This window comes from Stegastes partitus, unplaced genomic scaffold, assembly GCF_000690725.1.
Source record: "Stegastes partitus isolate 25-593 unplaced genomic scaffold, Stegastes_partitus-1.0.2 Scaffold1668, whole genome shotgun sequence".
NCBI lineage: Eukaryota > Metazoa > Chordata > Actinopteri > Pomacentridae > Stegastes > Stegastes partitus.
The window spans coordinates 448-13,159 of NW_007579399.1; the positions used below are offsets into that span (position 1 = coordinate 448).

The window sequence follows — 12,712 nt, forward strand, 5'->3', positions numbered from 1 at the left end:
TTCTATATATATACATTTTTAATCAAATAAACAATTGTTCCAATGTCTTGGCATTAAGGCGATTGCGTTTCTTTGATGCAAGTTCTCCAGGAACAGGATTAAACAACAAGGAAATAAAAACAAATACCTTATTTGCCGATATAAGATCAAAATTGTCCCACATGGCGGGAACCTTTCTTTTTCTTTCGGGCTCCATAATAGCTTGGAATTACGCTTCAAAAGATCTGTGATTCTTTTGGCAGAAATGCATCCTGTTGACAGTTGCGCTTCCTTACAAACAGTTTGGCAGCTGTACCGGTCCCTGTTGTTCTTATTATTTCCACGTGACCATGTACAGACAAATATTTAATATTACTGTTAAACTTTTTTTTTATTTTCATCTACAGGCGAATGACCGTCTCTGCGCTCCTTGAGAGGGGGTGCTTTTGTCGGCACAACACCTGATCCATCGCTGGCTTTGAGTGTAAACCTCCCACTCACCGCTGTGAACACTGGGGGGCGCCAGTGACGCCATTTACCCGCTGCGCGACTAAAGCCCTCGAAGAAGAAGCACTTCCGCTCAAAGCCGGAACAGGCGCCAAAATCCAAAAGTGTTTTGTTTTGTTTTTTTCCGCTGGAGGACAGAAGAAGCTCTAACGGCTTCTCCGGCTCGGAATCCGTCTCAAGTATTTAAATGCAGTTCTCTGTTAGGTTTCAGCTCTAAGATGGACCCGACGTCTCAGTTCTTCTCCAGACTCCGGAAGCTAGCGGTGACTCTGGAGTCCGAAACCGTCAGACTCCAAGGAGCCTTTGAAAACCGCCGACGGGACCCTGACAGCGGTGAGTGAAGCACACCTGTAGGCCCGTCCCCTTCAGGTAGCAGCCCGCCACCGACGGCTTCTGTTTACGGCTCATTTTTTATTTGACCACAAGGTTTCTTATATGTATATTTATTTATTATGTGTCTCATATCAACAACAGAACGTTACAGAAGTCAGCGGTGAATTCCAGCTGATCCTCTGTGTTTGTTTCACGAAAATGACATTTACAAAATGTTGAGTTCTACAATGTTCTGATACAGCAGTTCTCTACTCAGCTACTAGTCAGTTAGTTACTAGTCAGTTCGTAGTCCTACCAGGTGTTTCGAAGGTCCAGTGTTGACAATTTGAAACTTCATGAAGAAGTCCAAGGGGTTCCTCACTGTGGAACATGTCAGAGACAGACGGGAGTCCTGCACTAGAAGAAGAACCCAAGGCTCAGGTGAGCGCCCTGATGGATGTGAGCAGTTCTCGTAGCAACGTGTCACTCCAGCAGACCAAGAACAAGACTGGTCTCCATGGACGCAAGGAGGATCCACTTCTCCGAGACAAACAAGAAAGCTGCTGCTCATCACTTCTGTGCTGAATGAACATGGAGCTGTTTGGACACAAAGAAAGGAGAAGCATTCAAGGCCACGAGCAGCATCCCCACGGTCCGACATGGTGGTGGAAGGTGATGCTTTGACGGAGCAGTCAGCCTGGTCAGGAGGCAGCATGATGTGAAGAAATGGTGAGAAGAAAACCACCAGAAGATGTTGGAGCCAGAGTCAAGACCTGAATCCATCCAGAACCTGTGGAGGAACTGAAGAGCAGAGTGATGGAGAGGAAGCCTTTAAAGATCTGGAGATGGACACTTGGAGGAACCAGATCCCCGTGGAGACACAACGATGAAACACAACCACAAAGAGACACAGAGAGAATCAACACAACCACAAAGAGACACAGAACAACTAGAGATATAAAAGAGGAACAGTCCATGACCCCAGTGGAGACCTGCAGGAAACTTCTTAGAAATGATGAGAACAGTTAAGATGAGAGCTTCGCCGCTGATTACTGAGGAAATAGTATAAATAATCTGATATTTGAGGAAAATGATGGAGAAAAAAAACGGTTCTTACTATTTTTTGTCATTTTGAGGCTCAAGAAACTTTTTGCTCAAATAAAAGTTCCCGTGGTGTGAATGATTTGGACTTAACTTTACGTATGAAATGTGTAGCTACGTCACATGTGTCAGTCTGAGCTCCTTCTTTCAGAAACCACAGCGAAGGCGATGCGAACATATCATGAACTGAACTTCAACATCGGGAGCCTGAAGGTGCAGTATGTTTATTTATCAGACATTTTCAGGGAGCAGAATAACCAGACGTTCTAATTTCAATCATCACGTTCTCTGCAGCTGCTGAGCTCGAATACACAAAAGACTGCAGCGAGTCAGCTATTAACGAATCTGGTTTCTACACTGAGTCCTGCGTCAGTATCAGACGCATCAGCAAAATGTACCTCAAGTGTCAAAGTGAAAGTCCTGGTTCTGCAAGAAAAGGCTTATGCTGCTGATAGACTTTCTTCTTCATGCCGTTGATGGATGTTTAGTTTTAAGTTGGTCACGTACAGTCCAGTAGTTCTGAGTGGTTCCACCATTTGGGTCAATCAGCTCCAGAGTTAAACACAATAAACACACACGATTAATAGAATTTAAACAAAGAAACATTAGATTCTGATTCACAAATTAAAAAGGCAAATGTGTCTTTCATCAAAATGCCAACAACTCACTGGCGACGTTTAATTTAAACGAGGGTTTACTGGAAACCAGGAGTGTAATCTCTAACAGCAGGTTGTCTTTTATTCACTGATGTTGTGCTTTTTAATGTAAAGTCTTACTGTGTAACTAGTCTGAGTAGTAACTAGTTGTGACTGTACTGTAGTTCTTCTCTACGTTTCCAGAGCTGAACAGTCACCTTTAAATCAAAATCACTGCAATTTAGACCCAGAGGTTGGAACTATCGTGTCAACGGTTTCACACAGTTTAAATCCATTGCACAGTGAATGTTCAAATCAAACCATATCTGACATGTTTCTCCAAATCGTTCAGCTGTAATTAGTACAAACCTGGCGTTCTTGTACTCGGTTACTTTATAGCACCAGTTTCTAGTTTTCTCTATTGACTGCCAGTCTTTTAAATACAGTCTGTTGTCTTCAGACCACATATCTTATACGTGATAAATCCTGCCCTCCTCCAGGGGCAGATCCAGGAGGAACTGCTTCAGCAGAGAACTCGTGAGAATGAGGTGAACAGCTTCCTTGAGGCCTGTAGAGTGATGGAGCAGAGAGTCAGCCAAGACATCCAGACCCTGAAGGCTCACTGGGAAAACTATGGCTACCAAGCTCCCAGTGACTCCCAGAGACCAACCAGTAAGGCCTGATTCTAGCGCACTGGTGTTTGTTTCTGGTAACACATAGATATATAATGACGACAACATGATGCTCCCAAAGTGAGTTTATGTTGTTATTTCTCCTGCTGAAGCAGCAGCTCAGGAGGCAGACGCTGAAGATCCTGCAGAGGACGAGACCAACTCGGCAGAGAGGGAAGAAGGAAGCCAGGAGGAGGATGGAGCGACTCTCTGCTCACCGCCTCCATCAGCACCAACCTTCAGCGGCGTGCTGAGAACCCCTCAGCTGTCCGACTTCGGTCTGTCTGAGGTGCAGATCAAGAGAGCTCTGGCTGGAGCTGAGTGGTGTTCTGAAGTCCCTCCGATGCCTGAGATGAGCCTCCCTCACCCGGCGCTCACCACGCCAGCTCCGCCTCTCCTGCCTTTAACTCCTAAATGTGCTCTGCGGATGGATGACGACGAGCTTCAGACCCCCCAGATGCACGACTTTGGTGTCTCAGAACACAGCATGTGTCTGAACAACACCTTCACCATGAATCTGCTCCAGAAGAACGTTGAAAAGCCCCAAAGGTGGAGCATCACAAACGCTGCACAGTGTGAAGGTATCTGATCTCCACTAACCTGCCAGTGTTGCTTCATGAACGTCTTCTTGTTCTACAGAGCAGCGCAGGACAAACCTGAACCACCAGCAGACCCTGTGTTGGAGAGTTTCCAGACCAAAGGTATGAAAGCATTCCAGCTCACTTCTGTTGTTAACTGACCTCTAGCCAGTTACTTCTTTCTGTCAAAGGGACGATACAGAAAACAGCCTTGTGTCTGTACTGGATGTTCCAGCTCTGCTCTGTCTGGTTTCTGCTCTTCTCTACTTTGTTCTCAGAGAACCAAACTACCCACAAACACCCGATAGATTCACAGAAACACAAGAGCAGCGGTGAATGAGCTACACAAACGTGACCTGTGTGACTTTGTTCTTCTGCCTTCAGCTGGAACCTTGGAGTCTCCAGAGCTGCCTGTTCTATGCACTCCAGGGTTCAAGCTGAAAAAGACGAGCGCTCGGTGCGCCTCTCCTGCTCTGGGTTCCAGTGAGCCTGGATCCCCCGGTGGACCGAACCTGCCTGGCACCCCCGAGGTCCCAGCGTTCCAAACCCCATACGTCGCCCGACTGGTCAGCACCAGAAAGGTATGAAGAAGTGTGTGGAACGTTGAAAGGATGTGTTTGCTTCCAGACAAACCTTCAGCTCAGAGTTTGCGTCTTGTTTCAGAGTTTACGGCAGCCAGAGCCGACCGGCGCGCAGAGTGAAGAACTCCCAACATCTCCTCCTGAAGGAGCTCCAGGCTCCAAACGCTGCTGGGAATACGACGTGCCCGACGTTTCTCTGATGGGTTTGGGAGGCGAGCAGATGCCAGAGATGCCAAACCTGGAGTCTGTTCTGGGAAACTCTTTACAAAGGGTGAGGAAGGGAGTTTTTATTGCATCAGCTTCGACTGCTTTCTGTTCATCATCATTTTAGTTTTCTAAAAATTTCCGACCATTTGGACGGAGGATTGTTGTAACTGCTCAATGTGGTTTATAGACACAGTATCTAAATGTAATGGAGATAATCTGGATTATTTGTTTTCGTGCCATTTTGAAGCTGCCTCAAACAGCATTTCACTCATGATAGACCCCATAATTATGTATGAGTCTGTAACAGCTGACTTTGAACCTTCATAATAAACAATTCAGCTGAAAACACAAGAATAAAATGACAAATAATCTTTAAAAGAAGCAGAAAGAAATGTTTTTTTATTTTATGTAAGAAAAATGGCAAATTGAAAAAATCAAATACAATCAATACTTTAATTTGAAAAAGTATTTAAGTTCATAAATCTGTTGTGTTTTATATTATTTCACATCTAGTCAAAGTAAGCAGAATATTCTCATATCTGGTGTTGAATCCTGCACAGCCACAGAATTACTTTTAAAAGGTGTAAAAAATGAATTTAATAATAGAATATTTAAAGGTCAGATTCGACTTGTTCAGTGTTTTCCTGCCTTTTAACCTGTTTCCCTGCAGAGAAATCCAAAAGTCCTGAAGATGAGTGACCATGACAAGGTGGCGAGTGACGGTCTGGAGCTGGACGGAACCACTCAGGAGTTCAGTCTGGGGACGCCTCGGATCAGAACCGACTACCAGGAGCCGAGCACGCCGGAGATGCCCGACCTGAGCTCAGTCACTCAGGACATCTGCAAGGTCAGTCAGGCTCCTGTCGTTTTACATGCAGTTTGTTTCTCAGAAATCTTTATGTTTATGTTTATGTTAAAAACTGCTCCTCAAACACCTGGAATCAGTTTGACATTTTATGCAGAACATCAAATGTATGAAAATGTGAAATTCAACCTTCCTGCCTTTCTTGGTGCAGCTTGTGTCTCAGGCTCAGCTGAAGAAAACAATCAGAACGAAGGACCCACAACTCAGACCAGAAAAAGACAAACACAAGTAAACTACGTCACATCTAATCAAGCATTAACACGCCGACAAAACCTTTGTTATGTTTTTCTTTTTCATTGAATGTCTCCTATAAAGTTGTAGACTGCATCAGATCAGATCACTATTAATTTAACGGTGCAGCATCATGTGTACATCTGCAGTATGTTCATTAGATTTGAGAGTTTTGAAGCGTTTATTTCTGTCTGTCCTGTCTTTTACTGCTGATGTTTATTTGGTTGCTTCCTTCTGTTCCTTATTGCTGCCGTCCTCATATGACTCACATCTGTAGTTGTCTGACTGTAACATGAATCCTCCGTCTGTCCTGTCCTCAGGGCTATGGGTCTGTCTGCGGTGTCAGACGGCGAGTTCCAGAGTTTACCCAACTACCTGAGGCAGGTGACGCTACACAACCTGAACCGGGCCGTCCACAACATCAACACGTTCACAGAGCAGCGTCCAGGTCAGTGCTTCATAGAAAACGCACCGATGACACATTCATGTTCCATCAAATCCATCAGACCGACGATGTGGAGGCTTAGGGTTACTGTAAACCTGATTGGAAGTTTAGAAAGATTGTGATTCAACAGTTAATCTTCTCACCCAGATATAAATCATAGATGTATTTAATCAGCAGTTTAATTAAACATGTTTTTAGCAAATTCTGCAAATATTGTGTTTAAGTGATTAGAATATTAGCACTCAGTTGGACAGCAAAACATGAAACAACAGAAGTTTCGTCCCAGTTTCACCTTTTGATAATTTTCACATAAATACAGCCCAGCTCGCTGAGGTGGACTGAATTTTAATGCGACGGTTAAACTGGAAATTCTCCTAATGGGAGTTTTAGGAGCTGCTGCTGTCAGAAAAACAGTCTTTGATCTGATGTTTGAGTTTCTCTGTCACTTCTCAGACAAAGGTTCTCTAAATGAATCGAGCCAATCAGTTGGATGTGTTTGTGATGTTCTGCTTTGAAGCTATAGAAGATCCAGAAAGCCACACAGACCATTTTATTCTCTCAGATGATCATATGAAATCTTTCAAGATGTCTGATGTGTGTCTCTGTACTGTGGCGCCCCCTGCAGGAGAAACCACAGAGTTTCAGATGGAGAAACTGAAGAGGATCATCAGTGTTGGAACTCTGGCGCCGGTTTACATCCTCTGTCTTACCGAGCTGAAGAGGCTGAAGCATGTTGGAGGAGTGAAAGAAAATTCAGTGTACAAACTGATCACACACAACTAAACTTTGATCAGCAGCTCAAATCTGATCTCATCTGGACTTTGGAAAACCTCCGTCTTCATCCATCTGTCAGGTGCTGAGATGCTGTTCTGGATGTTGTTTAGCTCAAGCTGCAAAAAAACTCCAAAGTCAAAACTAACAAGTTTAACAGAGAGGCAGGTTTGGAAATTTCTTATATTTTGTATGTAGACTGTTTATATTTCTGGTGTCTGTTGGATGGATATAAACTGTAAATAAAACTGATACAGAAAGAGCTCTTTAGACAAGTGTTAGTGGTTTACTGGACATGGAGAAATGTTTCACTTAAAAAATAACACAACTATCAACTATCAGGAAGTCAGTTTAAATATACAAGCTCTGTCCTGAGGTGGCAGCTGACCAGTATGAACCCTGGAGTCAAGAAGTCAATAAACATGCACTTCAATGCAACCTTGGCTTTGATTTTATAGTTTTAATCTAAGCTGCTGTTGTTGGAAGTTATCATTAGACTATGGACTGAATTCAGCAGAGCTGATTAATAGCAGCTAGTAATTTCTGTGCTATATTACTTTATGGATGAACTTTTCTTCTCACCAGAGCCTGAATTTGTTTCCTGGACTATTTATTGGCTCACTCACCCAAACTACCAATTAAAAATCAAAGACTAATCAAGACTAATTCCAAGGCACATTATGAGAACTACTGGTCCAGTCCACTCACTGTTGATGATATAACTTTTACAATCTTACTCTTATTATTTATCAATGTTATTCTAAGATAACTTTAAAGTAGAGTAAACACCAGTCAAACCTACAGATTTCTGGGCTGGACCCAGTGTGACATGCTAACAGTTCCTGCTATGATATCTGTTGTCATTACTGCAGAGAGATGAAGGTAAACTGGACTCACTATCACTTACTCACTATCAGCAGGTTTACAGTTCTACTTTAAATAACAGAGTTCTAGCTGTGATCTGTGTCTTGTTTCAGATGCGCCCTGCTGGTTGATGTGGAGCTAGCCACTTAGTAGCTATGCTAATACTTCCTCCTGTAGCAACAGGTTGCGATTTTTTCACTTTTATTTCCTTAGTTTCAAAAACGTTTACGTCACAAGAAAAGATTCGTTTCTAAATTTCCGCGATATGTATAAGAACGCAGTACATTTTTTTTTTTTTTTAGAGCTTTAACGTTGTTTAAGCAGCGTGCGTAGGGTCGCGTTTCGATGACGTTCCAGCAAAACAGTCCAATCAGACGCGCGGATCCTGGCGCCCGCTGGTGACGCAGCTGCTGTTTTTTGTCCCCCTCTGCTCGGCCGCCATTTTGGGAGTCAAGCAGCCACAGACAGCGGCGCGGCTCCACGCGGCTCCGGGCCCGACTATGGTTCACACCTGCGTGGTGGCCGGCTGCAGGAACAGGAGGACACCGGGGACCAGCCTGTCGTTCTACCGGTTCCCCCGGGACCCCGAGAGGAAGCAGCGCTGGATAGCTGCCGTGAACCGGGAGGGCTGGGTACCGAACGACGGCAGCCGGCTGTGTAGTACTCACTTCATCTCAGGTAGGACCAGTGGTGCTGTGGAGCATCAGGCAGGACACACGGGTTGTTTATGGACCCTCAGCTGAGGTTCTGTTCGGGAGCTACAGGGTCAGAGGTACTGGTGGCTCATTAATGTCTCAGGTACTGTCTGAGCCTGTAGTTGACTCTGAACTCACCACAGACACTATTTTCACTGTTAACTAATTAAATAAACAAAACTGTAAGTCATACACTCAACTTTCATTGCAAAATGCCAATAAATGTAAAGTTAAGATTTTGTAAGCCACCTTCTGAATATCGTGAACCAGTTTTAAGTCAGGTGGCTACAAAGTCCCAAATGACTGACATTAATGTTGGTAATTATTTAGTTTTTGGAGACCAGCAGTCTTCATTTGGTTGGAAACGACAAACAAGCCGACTGTCACTCCAGACGGATGTGACCAATAAAGGCTTCGTCTCTGATCACTGACAACCAACAGTGAAAACTGAGAGTAAGCTCCTGTAACCGATGTGCTGCTGTTTTCCAGCCAGAAAAAAATTAGTTTAAAAAATCACTATATGTCAAAATGTGGCGGGGTATGAATAATTTAGAGCTTCACTGAAAACAAAAGGAAATGTTTAGTTTTTTCTTCTATTTCTTAGTTTATTAATTTACTTAATTTGATGTCTGCAGGTCTTATTCTGGTAGTTTTTAATGCTGTTGTTGATTTAAGATGCGGTCAGGAGAAAGTTTCCAGGGAGGAATTATTTGAACATTTCCTGTTGTTTTTCAGGGTTTTTTTTCTCCAAATCAGGACGTTACAAAAACTTATAAAGACTCATAACACAAAGACTTTTCTCATCAGAACAGCAGCATAATAAGAACTGTGAGAACTTGGCTCAACATCTGTCGACTAACGCACACGGTTGTTTTAAAAGTGTCACAAACGGATGCTTTGATTTTCTATGAGCTCCTCCTGTTCTTCTGTTTGCAGGTAAACAGGTGAAGAACCCACGGTCACCAGATTATGTTCCTTCTGTGTTCACCGCTGCTCCATCGTCCCCAGAGATGAAGGAACCAGGTGCCTTAGAGATCCTGGACAAGCAGGAGGCTCGCGTGGAGGCTGCCAATGCCTTGTTGTTCCTGCAGGGTCAGGGCAGGTCTGCTGAGGAGCAGGAGGAGCTTCCTGGGGAGCTTCCTGAGGAGCAGGAGGCCATCGTGGAGGAAAGTGTTTCCTCTTCAGTCAGCACAGATGAAGACGATGATGACGATGAATCTGTGAGTGACAGTAAGAAGGGAAAGTTTGCTCAGACGTCCGACGCTCCGGTGAACTTTGATGACATCCTGAAGGCCCTGAAGAAGGAGAACCAGGCGCTGAGAGAGTCTGTGGACAGAATGTCGCTCTCCGAGAACTCTCTGAGGAACGATGCCGAGAAGGTGAAGTTCTACACCGGTTTACCAAACTACTTTGTGTTGGAGACGGTCATGTGGCTGTTGGCTCCTCACATGGACGGCATGAAGAACGTGAAGCTGTCTAAGTTCCAGCAGCTGCTGCTGACGCTGATGCGACTCCGTCTGGACCTCCGTAACCAGGACCTGGCCTACCGCTTCGGCGTGAAGGTCGGCACGGTGACCAGGACGGTGCACCGGATGGTCAACATCATGTCCTCCACTCTGGTGCCCACGGCCGTCTTCTGGCCCTCCAGAGCTGAGCTCCGGAAAAACCTGCCGGCGGCGCTGCGAGCCTCCCACCCCGACTGCGCCGTCATCATAGACTGCTTCACGGTGCCCTGCGAGGAGCCGGTTTCCCGGGGCAACCAGCAGCAGGGGGCGCCGCAGGGCTCCGAGGCCGGGGCCGGCTGTAACGTGCTCAAGTACCTGGTGGGCGTGGCTCCGCAGGGCGTGGTCACCTTCGTCTCCAGGGGCGTGCTGGGGAGCGTCAGCGATAAGAGCCTGGCCGAGGGATGCGGGCTGCTCTGCAAGCTGCTGCCGGGAGACGTGGTGCTGGCCGCGCGGGATCTGGACATCGCAGAGTCGGTTGCCGCTCGAGGAGCTTCGTTCAAAACCGCCGGCGGTCGCAGAGAGACCGCCGCAGGGTCGGAGGACCGGCCGGCCGATGCCTCCTTGGAGGCCAGCGTGCAGAGACACGTGGAGAAGGTGATCTCCATGGTGAAGCGGCGGTACGCCATGCTGACCGGCCCGGTGGAGAGTCCCTTCACCGCCGCCTCAGAGCGGACCTCCAACCTCTCCACCTTCGACAAGATTGTTCAAGTCGCCTGTGCCTTAAACAACCTGTGCATCTCTGCTGCTCCGCTGGAGTGACTGCGGAGAGGCGTGGTCCTCCTCCAGTTCCCTTTACTGCTGTGGACTGTCCGTGTTCTGTTAGAACCACACAGATCTCTATGTAGGTCACTTTATTCTCGGCAACAGGAGCTGCTGGGATGTGATGTCATGAAGTTATGCAATTCACCTGAAGAAGAATGACTGGAATTTAAATGTGTTTAATTTAAGCTTTGGATGAAAACAGCCTAAATCTGAGGTCAAAGCCGTTTTTATTGTGTTTTGTGCTGATGGTAAACTTGGAGGTGTGAACTAAGAGACATACAGATGTTTACTGCTCCTCCTCCTCCTCCTCCTCCTCAGACCTCCTCAACTAAAATAACTTAATCCTAACGTGAGCCAATCAGAATGATATAAAACATGTTCACATAAACTACATTTATTATGAATTCCCAGTGAAGCTGCTCTCATCCAGATGTTTGAAGATTATTGTGTCAAACAACAGAACAAGTGTGAAAAGTTGTCAGAAGCTGGTCCAGACCAGCAGACTGTCAGCGTTTCCTCTGATCGACCTGCATCAGAAACTGCAGCTGCTGATTTCACCTCCAGTTACAGAAAAGGTTTGTTGGCTTAAACCAGATTCTGTTTGTTTTCTTGAAACGAAGCAGGTCAGCGTCATGGACTGGACTCCCTGCTCATCACTGCTGGGTCCGGCTGTCCTCTGGAACCTTCTGGTGGGTTTTGTTCTGTCCCGAGTCCAGGTTCTGGGTCTCGATGAAGAGAAGAAGCTCATTTCCAGCCGTTTTCACTCATCATCTCAGCAGGGCTTCACTCAATAAACCGGCGTCCTGCAGAAACTGAAGCCAGATCGAAGGTTCCAACAATGATGTTCAGCTTCCTCTAGTGCTTAAGCAAGTCACCGTCTTCAAACTAATCCAGCATTTTGGCGAAATGTTCAACTTCCTTATTTAATACAAAGCTGTCAGGTGTTGTCTGTGCTGGTGAGGAAGGAAAGTTTCACGTTTCGTTTGTTTCTGTCAGTCACACTGGGTCAGAACCTTCCTATAAAGGATGGTTTGTCTGACAGAAAACAGTGTTTGTTGTGTTTTTTCTCGGCTGAGCTTTAATCGACCCTCCAGCTGAGCAGACCTACATTTAACGTGAAGGATTCGTTCCCTGGTTCTGTTCAGGTTCTGATCGTGACAGGGTTGAGATGTTTTCAGTGACAGTAAAACCCTTTCTAGTGAAGCTCACTCAGCCGCTCGTGTTCTTTCTAGTTTCAGTAGTTTGTGAAATGGACCTTAAATACACGTGAACACCTGAACTGATGGACGCAGTGAAGCAGCTGCTCGTCAGGATCGCTCAGAGCAGATGGTGGTTCTCCGACCACCGGACCTCGGTGGGAGTCCAGCAGTGTTTCATGGTTCTGAACGCGTCTTCTGTCTGTCTTCACCAGTCTCCATGAGCAGGAGCTGCAGCCAACAGCTAATGTCGCTATTGATCGATCAGCTGCTTGAAAGGTTTTGATCAGAGTTTCCTCAAGCGTCTGTTTCTGTCCAAAGACCTGGCACAGAGGAAGAAACCAGAAAAGATTCACAGTGAAGAAGCTGAATGTAAGAGTTCGGACTCTTTTACTCAAACTGGTTGATTAGTTCAACTGTTGATGGTTTATTGATGATGTGTTTGCATTAAACTGGTTTCTGTGTCTGACGCTCAGCTGTCGGAGCTCCGCTTGCTGCTGCTGTAGGAGAATAAAAAGCAGCTGTTTAGAGGATTCTAAAGAAACGAGACCAAACGGTTCAGTTTAAAGCTCTGTGACGAAATGTTCATGAAGCTCTGATGTTGTGACACAAACGGTTTGTGATGTTTGAATTCACCTTTCCTTTCTTTTTGGTTCTGATTAACTGGTTCTGTTCGGTTCTAATTAAGTGGTTCTGTTCTGTCTCTGAATATTTAGTTTCTTCAGTTTCTTTATTTGTTTTCTGACTGAAACATTAAAGTTTGTAAAAAGCAGCAGTTTGCTGTTTCCTCACTGATTCTGTTGTTGT

General features: G+C 45.5%; 2 protein-coding genes across 2 annotated transcripts; both read left to right on the forward strand.

The window, feature by feature from the left end:
- Window positions 1–573: 573 nt before the first annotated feature.
- On the forward strand, window positions 574–7,146 carry ska3 (spindle and kinetochore associated complex subunit 3). Its single transcript, XM_008301377.1, has 11 exons — window positions 574–819; window positions 2,051–2,112; window positions 3,035–3,206; window positions 3,319–3,754; window positions 3,845–3,906; window positions 4,168–4,364; window positions 4,447–4,635; window positions 5,242–5,418; window positions 5,588–5,664; window positions 5,988–6,115; window positions 6,738–7,146. The coding sequence occupies exons 1-11, from the start codon at window positions 705–707 to the stop codon at window positions 6,893–6,895; spliced, it is 1,773 nt and encodes a 590-aa protein (XP_008299599.1). The 5' UTR covers window positions 574–704; the 3' UTR covers window positions 6,896–7,146.
- A 1,092-nt stretch (window positions 7,147–8,238) lies between these two features.
- LOC103371902 (uncharacterized) lies at window positions 8,239–12,677 on the forward strand. Its single transcript, XM_008301378.1, has 2 exons — window positions 8,239–8,425; window positions 9,379–12,677. Exons 1-2 carry the CDS (start codon window positions 8,248–8,250, stop codon window positions 10,704–10,706), a joined length of 1,506 nt encoding a protein of 501 aa, XP_008299600.1. The 5' UTR covers window positions 8,239–8,247; the 3' UTR covers window positions 10,707–12,677.
- The last annotated feature ends 35 nt before the right edge of the window (window positions 12,678–12,712 follow it).

Excerpts from the sequence above, each read along its gene's own strand:
- ska3 (XM_008301377.1), top strand. The coding sequence starts at position 705 with ATGGACCCGACGTCTCAGTTCTTCTCCAGACTCCGGAAGCTAGCGGTG. Across the intron at positions 5,665-5,987 it reads CCAGAAAAAGACAAACACAA|GGCTATGGGTCTGTCTGCGG; the intron begins GTAAACTACGTC and ends TCCTGTCCTCAG. Across the intron at positions 6,116-6,737 it reads GTTCACAGAGCAGCGTCCAG|GAGAAACCACAGAGTTTCAG; the intron begins GTCAGTGCTTCA and ends CGCCCCCTGCAG.
- LOC103371902 (XM_008301378.1), top strand. The coding sequence starts at position 8,248 with ATGGTTCACACCTGCGTGGTGGCCGGCTGCAGGAACAGGAGGACACCG. Across the intron at positions 8,426-9,378 it reads TAGTACTCACTTCATCTCAG|GTAAACAGGTGAAGAACCCA; the intron begins GTAGGACCAGTG and ends TTCTGTTTGCAG.